A 20,084-nucleotide genomic window follows, 5' to 3' on the forward strand; every position below is an offset into this window, starting at 1 on the left:
TTATTCCTGTTCTCTTTCAAAGAATAGATAACATTTTCCTAATTGCTTTTAAAGTATTTTCTCTGTTCTTTTCTTTTTGAAAGGAAAAAAAAAAATCGCAGTCTACCTCTAAATCAGGGGAGGAGGCCAAGGTTAGGAAAAAACATGTCATTTGTAGTTCTAAGATGCAGGAACCTTATTGTAAACCAATATGTTACAAATGTAAGATCAGAATAGCCACAGAAGAGTCAGACACCTGAATGATCAGTCTCGGCGGGGAAGAAAGGAAGGAAGAGGTTATCTTTAGCAGGAAATGGAGGAGAAAGCTAGTGCAAAATTTGCAGAAGAATAAAAAAAACGCAAATAAAACAACAAAAGAGCTTAAAGTGGAACTTTAGTTATAAAATTAAGTCCTGCTAGATCACTTCACGCTGGCCCCTGTTGCAGGTACTGTATAGCTATAGATGTAAAACATTACATATAAGTGCCTGTACTGTTTAAAATTCATTAATGCACTGTCTCACCCTGTTCTGCACATGCTCAGTTGCTCTCTATTTTTTTGGAACTGTGCAGAAAATGTGATCTGCTGACAGCCTAAAGATTTAGTGCTCAGGGACTCTGGGCTTCATCAAAATGGCAGCCTCCAGAAAGAAGAAAGAGGAACAATGCTGGAGGCAATTTACAGCACACACTAAATTTTAGTAGCATAATTATTAATAGGGAGTATTATTATTATACAGTATTTATATAGCGCCAAAAGGTTTACTCAGCACTGTACATTATAGTGGGGGACAGAACATGAGACAATACAGTAACAAAATAATACACCAGGGGTACGAGGGCCCTGCTCTTTCGAGCTTACAATCTAGGAGGGAGGGGATAGTGGTACAGGAGGAAGTGGCTGTGGGGGATGGAGTGATAGGAGGAGTGGAGGAGATCGGCTGTTAGGTGATGGTGGGGTAGGCTTCCCTGAAGAGATGGGTTTTCAGGGTGCGCCTGAAGGTGAGGAGGGTAGGTGACAGTCTGATGGATTGGGGTAGAGAGTTCCAGAGGATGGGGGAAGTCCTGGAGAAGTCCTGCAGTCAGGCAAGGGAGGAGGAGACCAGGGAGCTAGAATGTAGGAGGATATATTCCTTGCTAAAAAAACAATATTTTTTCAATCTAGTTGTTTTACGTAAAGTTCCAATTTAACCAGTTCAAGTCTGGACACTTTCACCCCCTTCCAGTCCAGGCCAATTTTCAGCTGTCACTGCTATCACACTTTTTTTTTTAAACTTTGTATTCATTTCTGCAAAGGTTCAAAAAACAGCACCTGGAAGCTCAGCACACACAAGTGTAGCTGTCCAGAGCAAAAGAAAATTACAAAACTATAACCAGCCTTAAAAGGTGTGAGTGTGTGTTACAATTCAGAATAAACAAAGAAGCTCTACCCCATTCCCAACCCAGTCACATCAAAATAAAGAGATTAGGTGGTATCCTCCAGCCATCTGGCCCATATTTTGTCAAACTTCCAAGGACAACCTCTATAAGTGGTTTTGTAAAGTGGCAATTGAGAGTTCGCCAGCTGTTTCCAGTATCCAAGTATGGGAGCCATAGGTCTCTTTCAATGGAGTGTAGGTGCCTTCCTGGCATAAAACAGCCGTAGTCCCAACAGTGTCTTATCTGCGTTGGTGGTCACAAAGTTGTCAACGAGGCCAAGCAGGCAGATTCTTAGAGACGGGATGATGAGGACCTGCACAAGTTTACTGATGGTGCTGACCACAGATTCCTAGAACAACTGGATCGCTGGGCAGTAATGTCACACTGTGAGCGACACACATGCAACATTGTACCCATATGAAATTTTATTTTATTTTTTTAGACAGCTTTCTTTTGGTTGTATTTGATCACCTCTGCGGTTTTTATTTTTTGCTATATAAATAAAACAATATAGAAAATGTAAAAAAAAAATGTTTTGCTTAGTTTTTGCTATAAAATTTAGCAAATAATCTTTCTTCATAAATTTGGACCGAAGATGTATTTTGCCACATTTTTGTGGAAAAAATAACCCAAAACTGTGTATATTTTGTTTCAGTGAAAACTATACAAACTATGGTATATATATCTGAAAATTGATCAGTTGAGACCCTAAAATGCTGGTATGATGTAAGGCAGTGATCATGATGCTGGTATGGGGTATGGTGATGATCAGGACGCTGGTATGTCGTATGGCAATGATCAGGGCACTGGTATGGCATATGGCAGTAATCAGGATGCTGGTATGGGGCATGGCGGTGACCAGGGCACTAGTATGGTGTATGGCGGTAATCAGGGCGCTGGTATGGTGTATGGTGGTAATCAGGGTGCTGGTATGGCAAATGGCAGAGATCGTGATGCTGGTATGGTGTATGGCGGTGACCAGGGCACTGGTATGGTGTATGACGGTAATCAGGGCGCTGGTATGGTGTATGGTGATAATCAGGGTGCTGGTATGGTATATGGCAGAGATCATGATGCTGGTATGGCGGTGATCAGGACACTGGTATGGTGGTGTTTTTGTGAGCACTGGGACAGGTGCTGGCTACATTGTTTATTAGGACTTCCGCAAGGCAATGATCAGGGACATTAGGGTGGCTGACACTGCAGTATATGTGTGTATAAGCAGCCTGCCAGGCTGATGTACAGTCACAGGCTGCAGCATCACTTCTCTGTGGTCTTACAGTGAGAGCAAAGAGAACCAATGCTTACTTTTAGTCTCTATTGCTTACTATGTGATTGCTGTAATTGGGACACAACAATCACATAGCGGTAATGCGATCCGCTGTGTCCAGATGACACTCGGATCACCGGGCTCCTGGGTGTGTGCCCTGTAAGCCATGCAAGAGGCGCGGGCTGATGTACAGGTATGTTTTTCCGCATCAGCACAGCTTCCAATCTTCTGTTTATAGGCAATGGGAGGTCGGAAAGCGGTTAAAGCTTGCTTAATCCCTTGACACTGACCACACGCAAATTAGTGGCATCACAGAACTGGGCTTTTTTCCGTGGGGCGCTAATTTGCATACCTGATTTCTGCTGGGAGCGCGCTACACGGGGCACTCCCAGCACAAAGACCAGGGTCACCTGATTGCTGTGATAGCCTCTGATTGGCTATCGCAGTGACCAGTCACTATGAATCCCGCCCCCCTTGTTTTCTCTCTCTGAATGGAGGAGAGAAATACAATGTATCTTTCTGTCCTTTCAGGGAGTAAAAAAAAACAAGTGTGTGTAAAAAATAATTGAAATAAATTAATAATTAAAAAATAAACAAAAATACCTACATCAATGTTTGATCTAGGTCTGTGCCAGGGTTAGTTTTTTGGCCAAGCTCAGGGTCAGTTTCTTGTTCTTTTGTTTGGATCAGGTTTTTTTTTTTAAATTAGTATCAGTGTCAGTTAGTGGCAGAATAAAAAAAAAAAAAAAAAGCAAATTGTGCACTATTGTTTGTGGACTGTACTACGGGTACAAACAACAACAAACAAACGTGGTATAGTTGCGATCGCCAGGAGCAGGAGAACTTTTTTTGAGTTGTGCTTTGGTGGTAGGTCATGGTAGTAGCAAGAAATATACAGCTAAATTTTAAAAAGGGTTTTTTTTTTTTTTTTACTATTTTGGGCCAGTTTTTCTATGGTAATGAAAAAAAAATCAGGAGATATCCATTACCATTTAGCACCAAATGAAAGCCCAATTTATTCTGAAAAAAAAAAACAAGGTAAAATCCACCTGTATGCACAAAGTAGTTGTGGTGATATGTACGGTTTTGCTAACACAGGTCAAAGTTGCAAAATTGTGCTTAGGCATTAAGATTTGTTTTACCTTTAGGCACGAAGGGGTTAAACCCCCCAAAATGAGAATTTTCTGCAGCACAGGACACAGGCTGAGGCTTTAAAGACCCGGGTTATGGGCTTGTACCTTTGAGTGGTGTTTAGTGGTCGTTTTTGTTTGCTACTATATTCTGAGGTGGTGTGGTATTACCCATTTATTATTTCCTGACCCTCATAGGGGGGCGGGTCCTAAGTGAGCTGTCATGGTGACAAAGTGGAAAGGGACTGATAAGAGAAATTTGTGTTTTTATTCATTTGCAATGTCCCTCTGAACTTGCTAGAAAACTTGGCTAATACTCTAGCACAGCCATCTCCGTCCTTGCAAGTCACAGCCCTCTCTTCTTCCGGGAGTGTCAAATTACTCTCCGTGCTGCCCCAGCTTCTCCTTTCACCTCTTTACATACCCTTTCATTTACCTCCCAGGGGAGGAGTAAAAGGGAATACTATAGCGTGTCAATTGAGTCACACTAAAGATGACAGTGCCCAGTAACATGCTTTTGCATGTCTACACAAAGAAAGATTTTCTAAGTAAATAACATGCTTAAAATAAGGTAAAGTGCTTGTAAAGGCTCAAGGTTTTTTACCTTCATGTATTCTATGCATTAAGGTAAAAAAACCTTCTGTGTGTAGCAACCCCCCTCAATTCTTATCTGAGCCCCCAATCCAGCGACGTTCACAACAGCCTCTGCTGTCTGGGGACTCTTCCTCCTCATTGGCTGAGACAGCAGTGGGAGCCCATTGGCCCTCGTTGCTGTCAATCACAGCCAGTGAGCCAATGAAGAGAGAGCAGGGGGGGCAGCCACGGCTCTATGTCTCTTATGGACGCATAGAGCAGTGGCTCAAGAAAAAGCACGCAGCGGCGCCCCCAGGGCGAGCGGCTTTCCCTGGGAGCTCTGCTCGAGGGAGAGGAGCCAGAGGAAGAAGATCTGGGCTGCTCTGTGCAAAACCACTGCACAGAGCAGGTAAATATAAACAGAAAAAAAAAAACAACAAGACTTTACTGTCACTTTAAATAAACAATCACATGGAAAGATTTTTGTTGAAATAAATGGTTTGGTGACAGGGTCTTTACATGTGTTACGCTCCTTTGATAGATTCTGCATAAGGTACAATAAAGACATCAGTTGAAAATCTACAAACATTTATTGGTGATGTGACAGAAGCAGTTGGATGAATTTTGCAGTGTTTAGAGATATACTGTCAGCCCAGATTCAGCCAAATGCAGCAAAGTTGATTGGACGGCGCTTCACAGTACAGATGGACAATGATGCAAAACACACTGCAAAAGCAACCCAGGAGCTTTTGAAGGAAAAGAAGTGGAATATTCTGCAAAGGTCAAGTTAATCACCTGATCTCAACCCAAATGAGCATGCATTTCACTTGCTGAAGGCAAAACTAAAGGCAGAAAGACCCACAAAGAATAAATTAAGACAGTTGCAGTTAGAGCCTGGCAAAGCATCAGAAAGGATGAAACCCAGTCTTTGGTAATGTCCATGGATACCAGACTTCAGGCAGTCATTGCCAGTAAAGGATTCTCAACAAAATATTAAAACTTAACATTTTATTTATGATTATATTCATTTGTCCAATTACATTTGAGCCCCTGAAAATGGAGGGACTGTGTATAAAAATGATTGCAGTTCCTACAATTTGTACTTGATATTTATGTTCAACCCTTGAATTAAAGCTGAAAGTCTGCACTGCAAACTCATTTGGATTGTTTCGCTTTAATTTATTCTGGTGGCATGCAGAGCCAAAAGTTTGTAAATTGTGCCTGTGTCCAAGTATATATGGACCTAACTGTATATATTTTTTCCCCTCTTTTCCTTTGTACGTGTACAACTACTATTTTAATCACTATATGAAATTCCACCTCCTGATAGTTTAAATTCTCCATTTAATTCGTGTTACACCAGAAATTAGTGATCAGAAAGTAAGAACAATATCATCTCTCCAAGGCATTATGTAGTTTTCACAAGGCCCATTTTGTTATAGTGAAGTATGATTTTTTTTTTCCCCCAGAACAAGTTAATTACTTAAATTTCCAATTAAACTCAAAATAGTCATGTCTTATCTGAGAGCGACACCAAGTGGGCAAGAGAGGTAATGCATAAGCAAACACAGGTTTGATGAATCAATAAATTCACCAGTAGGAATAAGGTAACACCTTCTGGACCCCCCCTGGCGTGTTTTATAACTATATTGTTGTCATAGTATAAAAACAGAAGTCAAGTACACTGAGGGATGATCTCAAAACACACAAACCATCTCATCAGAAGACACCATCAAGGGGAGGATACAGCCATCACCTGACACTGTACTAAATCTAAGACACACCTCCAGCCTATTTAGATGCCATTTTGAGGAAGTTCAACTCCACCCATTATTTGGGAGCTTTCTTTGGTTCTGGCCATCAGCTATCTAAAAGGTTACCCGATACTTGGAGGGTAATTGTAATATATCTTCTATCAGTTTTGCTTGCTTACAAGTCAGTTGTATTATTTTTATACATTTTTATCTTTGGAGGTACTTTAACTAAATTAATTGTTCAGGCGTTCCTTGCATAACACTTGTGATGGCACATTCTTCCAAGGTGATAATCGCCTCCTGGGTATTCCAACATCAGGCGTCTGTTTGCAAGGCGGTGACCTGGTCATCTGTGCATACTCTTACAAAGTTCTACAAAGTTGATGTTTTGGCATCCTCGGATGCCAGTTCTGACAGGCTGTTGTGTGGTTTTTATGGGCCCCTTTGGGGCAGTTCTGGGGTTGGTGCGTTTGCCTGGTTGCTTCTTTTGGTGGTTTGCTCACCCACATTTTGGCATGGCTTTGGGACATCCCTATCTGTTATAGATATCAAGAGAAGAGAAGCTGTGTTCATCAATGAAAAGAGAAAACAAGATTTTTGCACTCAACGTAAAATTACTTTTTCTGAGTTATTATTATTATACAGGATTTATATAGCGCCAACAGTTTGCTCAGCGCTGTACATTATAATATTATAATGGGAGACAGTACACGATACAGTAACAATACGAATCAATACACGAGGGGTTCAAGGGCCCTGCTCCTTGGAGCTTACAATCTAGGAGGGAGGGGATAGTGGTACAGGAGGAAATAGCTGTGGGGGATGGAGTGGTAGGAAGAGTGGAGGAGTTCAGTAATTAGCTGAGGGTGGGGTAGGCTTCCCTGAAGATAGGTTTTCAGAGTGCTCCATTTCAGAGTTAATTGCCGAACACAGTACCCACCCTTATCTTGAAATATTTACTTCTGACACTGATTTGTAATGAACTGGTGACTAGTGATGGGCCAAACACCCCCCTGTTCGGTTCGCGGTCGAACATTTGAACCTACAGAATGTTCGACCCCGAACAAATTACTGAGTGTTATTTTACCGCATCAGAGTATGTGGTAAGATACCGCCCAATTACTAAACTACTGAATGCGTTATATTAAGTTATGCGGTATTTTAGTAGTGAAACATTAATTATGGTTTCAGCTGTCAGTGGGGTTCCCTGCTGACAGCTTAAAAGTAAAAAGGAATTGTCGGCATTGCCCGGCGATAAAAAAAACAAAATTACATGGGGTCCCCTCTCCCATCCATATAAAGCCCTTTGGATCTGGTATGGATTTTGAGGGAAACCCCCACAACAAAAATTAAAAAAAAATGGCCTGGGGATCCCCCCAAAATCCATACCAGGCCCCTATCTGAGAATGCAGACCAGCAGGTCAGGAAAGGGGGAAGGGGGGGGGGGGGGGGGACGAGCAAGATTTTTTACACTTCCCACAAAATATTTCAGTGATAAACCCTTTAAAGTAAAACTAACAACAAAACGTTTTTCCATTTTAGATAGCGTAAGGGAGGGTTATATCAAGAGCAATAAAACCTAACATCTGTTCTATCCCCTCTCCACTCAACCTCATACAGTTTGGCCGACTTCTTCCAGCCTGGATCTTCTGATCTCTCGAGTATCATTGTCAGGTTCAGTTGGGTAGTTAGGAGGAGTTCCCAATGGCATTTCAATGGAAGCTGAGGTGAACTCATTCTTCAGAGCGACACATCAGTATTCAGATCACAATGACAACTTTGACTTGAGGTTGCTCACATGGGCTTTTTTATGTGATAACATTTCAGAAAGGACTTTAAAGTATTACTCAACCCAGGACCCTGCATTCACTATATCTCTCACAGAACATGGAAATGCAATTATTTTAATTATTTATTTTAATACAAACTGCTAAATACATTTTCTCATCAGCAGTTAGAGGAGTCTTGTGATTCAGCAGAGCACTGGATAAAACTTGTAGGCATTTTCTTTCTGCTCTAGGAGGATGTGAAACCTTTGACCCTCTGCCTGGACAGTGCTGATTGGCCCTGTGCTAATCACATGCACCCTCCCATGAAAATAAAACCCTCTCTAGCAATACACACCAAACTGAGCATGTGCATGTGACCATGGGTTCACTCTGTATCAGGTGGTCATTTCAACAAGAGGAGGGGCAGAGAAGACAGGATCAAACAGCCTTTTTACACAATGCAGAGGATTAACCCCTTAAGTTCCACAGTGTATAACAACCATGCTTTACTGCATATACAGAATGATTTTACTGTTGTGGGTTTAGTAACACTTTAACTAAAAGAAACCAGGAGCACACTTGATTTTTGTATAGAAAAATTTAAATTTTTTAATTTACCACAAAATATTTAGGTAATAAACCCTTTAACATTTACTACAAAGCTACTGTATAACTACAACAGTATTTACACCTTGAAAGGGTGACCCAGACAACACCACATTTTATTTTAGGAGCCTTATTGCTGCTACAAGAAAGAAAAAAAAAAACACATATGGCTCAAGGTGTATGTCTGGTCAGGAGAGGACGGGGAGGGTTGGCTATTGATCACAGCCATGGTTTACTAAGGTGATCACTGTGATTGGTTCACAGCGATAACAAGGCACAGAGCCACTCTGATTGGCTCTTTAGATTTTACCTCTTGCTCTGTCTAGTGACTGTACAATCACAGGCATTGCAAGCACACACATGCACAGTGCAACTAACAACCTTTAAAACAACTGGTGCTGTCCTGAGGCAGTTAATTAGTATGTGAAAACCAAACCCAACCCAAACTTTTTATTGAGAATAAAAGCAGATGACTAAAACTGAAGCAAGATTATAATTTCTCAAACTATCAACAGGAAAAAGTCATATTAGTTAGCAATGTGAAAAAGCGCATTGTTTTCCCCCCTTCTTTTTAAAAGCGCATTCAAACAGCGTTTTTAAACAACGTTCAAAAACAAATCACCTGTCATGGATTATTGATGGAAATATTAAATACTCATCAATATTCCCTATATGTGAACTGTGACCAGCCAATTATACTGGTAGCTTGTCGTGGATATCTCTGTATTTATAAAAGTGACATTTCTGCTCATCCCTTTTCTTTTCTTTTTTCTTTTTCCTTTTAATTTAAACATTTTCAAACATACAAAATAGAAAATTAGCAAAACTAGCAAAATAAAAGATCAATGGGAGTGCTTATTATTAAACTCCCCTCCCCTGTCCCTAAAAGTGACTTTTCTCATGGGGAGCAGGTACCTTCTACCTCAATTTTCAGTCAGAATGACGTGCATTAGGAACGCCCCCTGTCCACATTCCCCAACTGCAGCCTCCTGGGATACATGTGGCTGTGGGAAGACAGCGCTGGACCCAGTAGTGTATTTAGATTTTGTGCTGCCTTAGGTAACACAAAAATTTTGCGCCCCTCCCAATGAGAGTTCAATAAGTGTGTGTATGTATACATGATTCTCTCTCCCTTTCTTTCTGTCCTCTTTCTCCCCCCCCCCCCCTCTCTTCCACTTTCTGTCTGTCTCCCTCCCTCTCTCTCTTTATCCCTTTCCCCCCTTCTTCCCTCTTTTTCTCTCTCTTCCCCCCCTCTTCCCTCTTTTTCTCTCCCCCCCCCTTCTTCCCTCTCTTTATCCCCCTCTCTTCCTTTTCTCTTTCTCTCCCCCCACCTCTCCCTCAGATCGTATGGGACCACACACACACACCCCTCTCCAAGGGCGGCTGATCTCCGTGCAGCAGGAAGGGGGGGGGGGAGGTGTGTGCAGTCCCATACGATCTGTCAGTGGTAAGTATCAGTGTAATCTGCTAGATGGATGACAGGAGGGAGAGCCCACAGAAGGCTACACAGCTCACCTCCTCCGTGCTCTTTCATCGCTTCTCTCCCTGCTCCAGGCTGTCCCCTGGTCCTGGCTAATCCGCTGCTGGAGGGAGTGGTGCACGATCGTCGCTCTGCAACTGCCCTCCCCCACATCGATCTTCCTGCTGTGCTCAAATGGCCCCTTCTTCGGGGAGAGGGGGGGGCAGTGCCGCCCGCCTAAAAATTGCCGCCCTAGGCAAACGCCTTGTTGGCCTCGCGGTGAATATGCCCCTGGCTGGACCCCAGGCACTGGTAAGTACCTGATTGGTAAAAGTCAGCACAAAAAAAGAAAAAAAAGTGAAGTTCTTCTATAAGGAAACATTTACTTAAAGGGTAAGAAAAACTGAAAAGAAAGTGAGCTCCTAATAGCCTTACCACCCATTCAGACCCTGCTACACATAGCAACTGTAATGCCATCTGCTACCGGGGCATCGCACCATACACCACAATACACAGCCCCGGAGTAAATATCCATTGGAATGCTCGCAATGGCACGTGCTCATTGCTCAGCACAACCGTGCTAATGAGAAGTGCTGGTTTCATCTGGTACGCCTTACTGGAAGAAGGAGCCTCATATGCACTTCTCATTGGTCAGCAGTCATGATCAATGATCGCCTACCATTGCAAGCATTATGATGGATACTCAACTCCAGACTGGGTATTGCAGCGTACTGTGTATGGACCACTACACCTGCAGAGAGGCGCTATGTGCAATGGTGGCCAGGATATTTGAAGTTAACTCACCTTTTCAAATATTAAATTTCCTACACCTGATCACATCACTACTTTCATATGACTTTTTATATGATAATATAATGGTTGTGTAGCTCATGATAGGTTTTTATTCAATATAGAATACACTTTTAGTCTGTTTTGAGTCTTGCTATAGGGTTTGGGTTGGTTTTATTTTTTATCTGGTATCAGGGAGGACTTTTTTTTTTTTTTTTTTAGAAAAATGGGTCCTGGTAAGGAGGGGGAGGGGAATTATATATATATATATAATCTCAGAGCTTCCTTAGCAATGACACGCAGCAAGTAAAAGTTACTATAAATTTTTTAAAGTGACCTGGGGCTGAGTACCGCAAAGTGCAGCAACCCACAGCAGCCAATGAGAATTATTTTTACTGAACTGACATTATTAAGGTAAAGCCCTATTGCTCCCTTTATATGTACTCTGCACACCATCGCTTCTCTGCTCCACCACAGATGGAGGGCCATAGGTAATGTTTGTCTGAAGGCAGTATGAGTGGCATGATTATGAGCAGCATGGCTCAATGTTATCACACTTTATTGTGATCGATGAGTTGGTGATTCTGGCGCCGTACCGTCCCTTCCAGAACTGCGAATCCTTTCCTTTGTGCATAAACCTCACATAGCGTACCCCGGGTCCATACCCACGAAACTCATGAGAAACCTGTAATAAGAGACAGTATTGTGTCAAAGCTTGTATGAACAAGTGTATGTCTATAGCAAACGTGTCTGAGCCAAGTCATTGTTTTGTGTGCTACCATCAGAAAGTCAGAATTACATTTCCTTGACTTGTCCTGTGGTCTAGGCCATGCATGAATAGCGATTTGCAACCTTTGTATCATTTGGCATAGAGACCCTGACACCAAAGCCCTGAGACTACTTCTGTGTGCCACCAACTTGGACATGTTGTCAGCAGCTCAAGTAACCCTCTATAGCATTCACCATCACTTCTCCCCAAGCAGCTACATAAAAATAATGTGGGGAGGTGAGGATCAGTGGAGCTGGGTCAGCACAGACAGTAATTAGACACTCCCAGAAAAGGAAAAGGCTATAACATACAGGCAGGGAGGGGACTGTACTAGGGAATGGACTCTCCTGGAGTAATCACATTTTCCAGCACGTGCAAAAGCACAGGTAAAAAAAAAAAAAAAAAAAAAAGAAATCAATCATTCATGGAAAGAAAAAACACAGCAAGTTAGCATTTAAAATAATTGAATTTTCTGTACTTTTACATACAGTTGTTAACCTTGGTGTCTTTAAATTGGATTTTAACTACTTTCCTACAGCCATATTGTAAAAGAAAAAAAAAAAAAGCCAGCAAGGAAACAGACATCTATTTCTGGAGAGATGTCTATAAAGCCCATGTGTGCCTGCCTTGTTGGTTAATGGCAGTGAACAGGTACAGTGTCCTTGTGAACACGATTTATAATGTCCAATGAAATCAATGATGGGGCACAATTCCTTCCAGTGACACAAATGATAGGGTCCAATTACATCAATGATGGGGCAGAATTCCCCTCACTGACACCAAACAATGGGGCATTATTTTTTTTGTACTGATGTTGGGACCTTTTCTACTCCCACTGGCTGCAGTTCGGCACTCGTAAAGTCTGAAGGACAGTAAGCTGGCCCTTTGTTTAGAAAGTTTGGAGACCCCTGATCTATACATTAATATAGCTGTTGTACCATTGCCAATCTCCATATTTAACTACTTCAATACCAGCATACTTTTTTCTCTTCCAAAAAATTTGTGGCAACAAAATTAGACTACCCATTTCCCCAAAGAGGTCCTTTTCGGGCTGTCCGTTTTGTTTTTTTTCTCTCAAAGTTTTTGGCCTTTTTGTTTTTCTATATATAGTAACCGAAAACCTCAGTGTCAAACGTTTAATTATATTGCAGCTCTTATATTACACCAGTTCTTAGATGTGATGGCTGCATTTGTGTGCTTTTTTTAGGCTTTCTTTCTTCAATTTTCATTTGGTGATCTGGCAAACAAGCCTGTTGTTTTTCAAAAAGAAAACTTTGCTGCAGTTACAGGAATAAGACAGACCATTTAAACACTTACAGGGGTGCTTAAAGTGATTAGCTTTTATTTATGCAAAACCTTTATCCCAAAAGGAAAAATACTGTTTGCTGTAACTGATTATAGAGTTCAGCTTCAATTTGTTAGTGTATTTAAAATGTGCTAGTACGTCTAACACTCCCCTCCCCCCAGACTGACAATGCTGCTGTCCAAAATACCCCCCGCGTTCCATCCAGAATGGAGGCACTCTAACACAGGAGGTGAGTTACTGGCCACATCACCAGATGAAAAGAGATAAAAAAAAAGGCTATAAAGAGAAAACTAATACAGCCACTACATTTAAGGACTGGAATGCTGCAATATATTACATTTTTGGTTTTGGGTGTAATATTGCTCAAATTAAAAAAACAAACAAAAAAAAACAAATATGTTATACTTATCTGATCTGTGCAATTGGTATTGCATAGAGCAGCCCAGAACCACCTCTTGTGGGGTCCACCGCCAGCACTCTTGGCTTCTCCTCTTCTCTGTGTGCCACCTTACGAAGCTGCTTCCTATGGTGGCACACGTGCAGGCTTGCAAGTGAGATGGGCTGTGTGCGTCCATTGACACACACAGCCTGGGTTAGGCCCATCCCCTGCTCACATGATTTGATTGACAGCAGCAGGAGCCAATGGCTTGTGCTTGCTGTCTCGGAGTCTGCAAGGAGAGAGAGAGAGACCAGCACTGCTGCAGACTGGCACAAAGCTGGATTGAGATGGGACTCAGGCAAGTGTAAAGGGAGCTGAGGGGGTGATGCAACTGTTAGGACATTTATTTACTGTAATGCAAGCAATGAACACTTTAAATACCAGAAAATCTAAGCTCTCACTAAAAAAGATAAACAAGTTAATTCTGGTACAGCGTCTCATGACCGAATTGTCAGTCAAAGTATCACAGCACTTAAAAATGAAAAAATTGCCTGGTAATAAAGGACTACTACAAGCCGGTTCTCAAGCAGTTAAGGTATTTTTTTTCTGATAGCAAACTTTACCCCTAATCATTGTATCACGTTACATATTGCTTTGCAAACTAGAATTCTTGATACAGCAGTCACTAAATTTAAAGCAGAACTCCGGGCAAATTTTTCTTGCCAATGCAGTGGAGCTGTGCCTGCTCTGCATGGGTTACCTGCTCGCTTGGTTCTAGGGAAGAGGACAACGGAGATATAATTACCTGAAGCTCCCAAACAACACCGGTCCCCCGTCAGCTCCTGCCCCCTCCCCCCCCACTCGATCCAGTGATCGTTTTCCGGATGATCAGCAGGTCAGGTGAGCTTTGTCCTTACCCCTAGAAAAAACGAGCAGCTGATCCATGCAGTGGAGTTCTGCTTCAAGTTCTGGTCTGGGTAGCCCGTGGTTCTTATGGGCTGTACTGGTGGCACCACAATTTTCGGCCACTGCAATTTAGTAGAGCACACTGGAGTTGGAGCCCTCCAGTGCCATCAGTGTCTCTGTACGAAGAACAAAAACAAAAGCGCACCAACCTTGCGCATTACCTCAGTAAGTAAAGAGTGAATTTATTGAATTGAGATATATACTCACAAAAGTAGCAATAATAAAAGCATATAAAATCCAACATCAGCATATAACATTTTGTGATTATATGCTTTTATTATTGATTATTTTATTATTGAATTGAGTATATATCTCAGTTCAATAAATTCACCCTTTACTTACTGAGGTAATGCGCAAGGTTGGTGCGCTTTTGTTTTTGTTCTTTGTTACAGTTTCTATTGGGCTTGTGTTTAAGCTGCACAACCTTTGACCGGCTATTGCATGAACGTTCATATATTGTTCTACCCACTGAATTCTGATCTGGATCCATGAGAGCAGGAGGTTTTGTATTTGTTTCCACCCATCAGTGTCTCTGTCCCATCCACAGAGCTCAGCCAACAGCATTGTAAATGCCTGTGTCATGACTATTGAGTGTTCCACAAGGCCATTCTCCTTCCAGGGTCATGTGACCAAATCACATTTTACCATCTCAAAATCCCCTCCTTCCTTTTATTTAAAAAAAAAAAGATGCGCCACCATGAGGTCATGTAATTTCAAAATGTTTGGAGTATATTTCCATACACAGACCTGGATGTACTTTTCGTCATTCCACTGTGGAATAGGATCGGGTCTTATGGCAAACTCTTGGAGCACAGCTAGCTTATCAACAGCCAGCAGTTGGACCTTTAGACTATACACACAGCCGCAGTCATGTCGCCCAGCATACCTATAGGAAAAGCATTCCAAAAAAGAAAAAAAAAAGTACTTGTAAGGGAAATGCAAGCCAAACTGCTAAACATAGTTAAAGACCGACTCATCACAGAAATAGATCAGCCTTCCTTATCTAGGGTTCCTCCAGGGATTAGTAGGATTCCTTGAGCAATCAGCAATTCCTGCCTCTTAGATAAGTAACCTTAGAAAAAGGGTCTGTAGGAGGGGGATTCTTCCCAATGACCACTGTAAGGCCTATGAAATGTTTTGGCCTTGGACCCTTTGTTTCTTAGGTAATTTTTACAATAATGCATCGTTGCCCAGATGCCAGGAGCATGAGAAGTGACTGATGTCATTTCTCTAGACTAAAGGAACAGAGTCACAAGATATTAGACAGCTTAAAGCAGATAAGAAGTGTTTGTGGGATTAAACGTGTTTATGACATCTAGAAATGTTACATTAGAAGATAAGAACGTGTTTGTGCAATTAAAAGATGTCTACTTGCTTGAGAAGTTAGAAATCTTTAAGTTTAGGGTAGATAAGATGCTGATTTGAAGCATAAGTGTGATATTCTTAGATACTGCAGTGGGCTGGGCGTGACTTTTATCGTCACGGAACCTGTTAGCTTGTCCTAGAGTGGGTGTGGCACCCACCCACTTTGGGAAAGCTGCCAGAAAAAGGGTTTAAAAGCGGGGAGCTCAAGCGTAATCGATTTGGTGGAGCAGCCTTCTAGCAGATGAGGACGCTCTGACGCTGGGACTCTTGCCAAGGCTATATGGGCTCATCGATTGGTCGCGTTTACAGCTTCCCCACGACCCCCTGTGAATTATGGTTTCGATGGGGTCTGTTCTTTCCCGTTTTCCCATAGCTTTGGTAATACATTAATTCTATGCTGTGAAGCTGTCAAAAGATGTGTATTTCATTAATAATGCTCACATTATTATTGTTGTGTGTTATTATGCAGATTGCGATGACTATAAAATATATCCTCCTGTGTGTTGTATGATAATAAAAGTGGAGGTTTTGATAGTGCAAGAAATGTTCCTGTGTGTGTGACTACCTGTGTATTATGTGTACATGACTTGCTTTTAGTTATTGCATCCAGCATTGTATTACAACCACAAATGTAGTAGTGTATACAGAGAGTAGTACAAGCGCCTAAGTATAAAAGCAACAAGCTGCTATGCACAGAAAAGGTACCAATGACCCTAGGAGAAGGCAATGTATATATAAAGTGCAGCGCTCGATAATATATTATCGAGCGCTGCACTTTATATATACAAATGTTGTAGTATTCTTCCAAGTGGCCATCATGCTAATGTAGCTTAAGATATTGTAATTATTAGCAGAGGATCCCTGTGATCAGAAAGTTATTTCAAGGGTTCCATCATGTTAAAAAGTTTAAAAAAGGCTGGAATAGCTATTCAGTCAGACTGTCAGGAGTCTTGCCAGGTCTTGAACTCTGGTCACTACAGACTGGAGAATTACAGGTCTGTTCTGTCACTCCAGTTTTTGCTGTTACCATTGTAATTGTTATAATTCTGCATAACTGCATTGCAGTTTCAGTGAATCTCATCTGCATCTGATCATGTGGCCAATCAGCGTGATTGGCCGGCTATTCAAGTCCATCCGGTTTCCTTGCCAGAATATTGTGCACTCACATAATCCTGCAGCTACTCTGTGATCCCTCCATTGCTGCTTGTTACCGACCTTGGCTCGTGACCCAAACGCTGATTCTCTGCTACCTGTACTGTCCCCAGATTGTGACTTTGCAGCGAGAACTGACCCTGGCACCGACTTTGTCTTGTAATCTGGACAGCTTGATTCCTCTTTCTCCAAGAACTTAAGAGGTACATTCCTAACACAGTCATTGTACAATCAATGTCGCTTTTCACATTCTCACCTGGAGATGCTGAGAGAGAACATGATTTTAGTGCTATTGCTGAAAACTGGGGATGGATTACTCCACAGTGACAGCAGCGACAGGGGTTAGTGAGGGTTTTTTTTACAGCTCATTTAGGGATTGTTCATACGTATGTTCATTATGAAGAACAAAGCAATGATCATTAACATGCCTATATAATTTATGTATTTTTGATGCGTTTTTGAAAAAGCATCAAGAAGGCTTGCGAAATAGCCATGAAAGTGTTTTTCCAGGGCAAGGGGTGTTTAAGGGGGGGGTGATGTAGATGAAATGGCCTGCTTTGAGGCGTGGTTAGGTTGTGGTGTGATAGTAGACATTTTTGTGGATTCTCTGCAAGATGGATTTGTATACTTCAATCTTTGTGACACTTAGAAAAGTTGAGCTGGACCAAGCAGACACAAAAAGCATTGCCAATAATGCTCAATGCTTCAGCTCCTGGCTGGCTTGATGGTTTTCCCTACACAGAAGCAAATGGTGTTACCACACAGCTCTCTGTACAAACAGGAAGAGGCTGGAGCTCCTCTGTCCTAGACCTCTATTGTTTCCCAGGGCATTCTAGGATACATTTATAAGTGCTTCACTAACATACGGTAAATGCTGTAGGTGCGGTTAAGGCACGTTAACATTGAAATTATTGGAGGTGGCTGACAAAATTTCGATGCCTCAGGAATGTGACAAGCTGTGTGTACTGCACTGTGTGGTGCCCATTGTAATATGCATGGCAGGCATTGAAGGGCAGTTATGAGGCTTTAAAAACACTAAAAGTGGTACTAAAAACAAAAGGTTTTTTTTTTTAGCTTAATGCATTCTTTGCATTAAGACAAAAAACTTTCCATTAGTTGTTCCTTTTCCTCCCAAATCCTGTGAGGAGGGAGCTGGGGGTGTGGCAAAACCATGCTGTGTGCGTCTCTGGATGCACACAGCTGAGATTGAAAGCTTGCTAGCATGGGTGCCCCCATTGTACATGGTTTGCTAAGGGGGCACTTGGAAGAGAGGAGGAGTGGACAGTGCCGGTGGGGGACTCCAGAAGAGGAGGTAAGGGGAACCTCTGTGCAATATCCTTGCACAGAGCAGGTAAATATAACATGATTCTTTTTATTTTAGGGAAAAAGGGAAAAAAAAGCCTTTAGCCAGTTGCTGCCCAGCCTATAGCCAGATCGGGAAAACAGCTCGTCTCTCCGGGTGGACGCCACATGGCGTGCTTTCAGAAACGCGCATTGCGCATGCCCGCAGGGCCACGCGATCTATCACCGGCCGTGTACCTCGGACACGGCCGATGACAGATCTGTGTACCAGCCCCGTTGCCAGTACCATGTGACCTGCTGTGACCAATTGCAGCAGGTCACATGACAGTTGTATACAATGGATGGCTTCCTTTCATGCCATCCATTGTATACAAGTGTGTCTAGCTGGGAATGGTCACAGCGATCACAGCCCAGCTGTGTCATGTGATTAGCCATGACCAAATCACAGCTAAGCACAAAAAAAAAAAAAAAAAACCCTGATTGAATCGATTTCATTCAGGTAAATGCTTGCTTATAGCAAAGTAATTCTTTGCTGTAAGCAAACTGTAAAAAAAAAAAAAAAAAAGTTACCATGGTGACATTATACTACTTTGGTCATAGTGAAATATGAAAAAAAAATCTTAAAAAAACAAAAAACAAAAAATTAAACAATTGTAAAAAATTATACATTTTTTATTTTTCGTACTGTCACCAGTCAGTGTCCCTGATCACCGCCATGCCAGTTATATGATGACGCTGTACTGCACTGGTGACAGTATGTAAAAAAAAAAATAAAATAGTGAAAATACTTTTTTTAAATTTCTTAATTTTCCAAAAAACTTACAACTTCAAAAAACTCGTCATGCCTTTTATGAAATATGTCGGACTCTCTACGTTGCAAAAAGGGGTCATTTGGGGGATATCTGTATTGTTCTGACATTCTTAGACCTCAAGGAATTAGATTGGCTGTCAGTACTTCAGGATTGATCAATATTCAGATCTATATCTAGTTTGTGAACTCTATAACTTTCCTACAAACTAAATAATACATCCTAATTTGGGTTATTTTCACCAAAGACATGTAGCAGAATACATCTCGGCCTAAATTTATGAAGAACAATTATTTGCAAACTTTTAAAACAGAAACAAAAGAAAAAGGTTTTTTTTTAAAAATTTTCGGGCTTTTTTGTTAATTTAACAAAAAATAAAAACCCCAGTGGTAATTAAATACCACCAAAAGAAAGCTCTAGTTGTGTGAAGAAAATTATAAAATTTTAGTTTGGGTACAGTGTTGCATGATCGCACAATTGTCATTCAAAGTGTGACAGCGCTGAAAGCTGAAAATTGGCCTGGGCAGGAAGGGGGTAAAAGTGCCCGGTATGGAAGTGGTTAATAACACTTTAAAATGGTTCTAAATGCTGAATGAATTGCATTCTATGAATGAAAATAAAAAAGCTTTTTCAGCTGCTCTCCGCCTCCTCATTGGCTCAGACACAGAAATGGGAGCCATTGGTTCCCACTTTTGTCAATCACAACCAGTGAGGAGGGATTGTGCGGGGCAGGAATGTGCCCCGTTCTGTGTATATACCACGTTTGTCATTTAGAAAAAAAATCCTTTATGTCTTTAAATGCTGCTTAATCCCAGGGTATTGACACACATGTGAACCAGCCCTTATTGCATGAAAAGAATGTGGAAATACTTAAAAGGCCATAGCCCGACCACCGGTTATCTTAGGACTGAAAAGATAAAGAGCTTTCATTTAACATAGGAGACAGAAAAAAAAATTACCAATCCGAGATGCAGATGGCTGGTTGGTGAACATCCAAAAAGTGTTCCCATAACCCTTCCTTCACAAGATCTATTATCTGTTGCTTCTCACACCACCTGTGTAGACAAACAGGAGGGTCAGAAATGGTTCTGGTTGATGTTTTACAAAGGGTGAGCTGAACACTTACCCGTAGGAGGTGACAAAGCAGGTCTGGCTCTCTACATCTTCTAACTCAATGCGGTTCCTTTCCACTGCCCAGCCATCACCTCCATTTTTGATATCCCAATACTGCAATAGTTCTGAAGATAGAAGAGAACATATTTTATGCCAAAAGGCCAAATTGCTGCTC

General features: G+C 41.6%; 1 protein-coding gene across 3 annotated transcripts in view; it reads right to left on the minus strand.

The window, feature by feature from the left end:
* Window positions 1–9,778: 9,778 nt before the first annotated feature.
* LOC149440715 (F-box only protein 27-like) overlaps window positions 9,779–20,084 on the minus strand; it is a 40,501-nt gene continuing 30,195 nt past the window's right edge. For 2 of the 3 annotated variants that reach the window (XM_089658228.1, XM_089658226.1), the window contains 4 exons: window positions 19,923–20,034; window positions 19,756–19,851; window positions 14,916–15,054; window positions 9,780–11,433 (listed from right to left, as the gene is read on the minus strand). In XM_089658228.1, coding sequence (XP_089514354.1) covers window positions 11,275–11,433; window positions 14,916–15,054; window positions 19,756–19,851; window positions 19,923–20,034 — 506 coding nt within the window. In that variant the 3' untranslated portion in view covers window positions 9,780–11,274. Of the gene's footprint in view, window positions 11,434–14,915; window positions 15,055–19,755; window positions 19,852–19,922; window positions 20,035–20,084 lie in introns of all 3 variants that reach the window. The other variant, XM_089658227.1, reaches the window with a different exon arrangement.

This window comes from Staurois parvus, unplaced genomic scaffold (assembly GCF_062004578.1).
Source record: "Staurois parvus isolate SC_StPar_1 unplaced genomic scaffold, SC_StPar_1.0 ptg001058l, whole genome shotgun sequence".
Taxonomy (NCBI): domain Eukaryota; kingdom Metazoa; phylum Chordata; class Amphibia; order Anura; family Ranidae; genus Staurois; species Staurois parvus.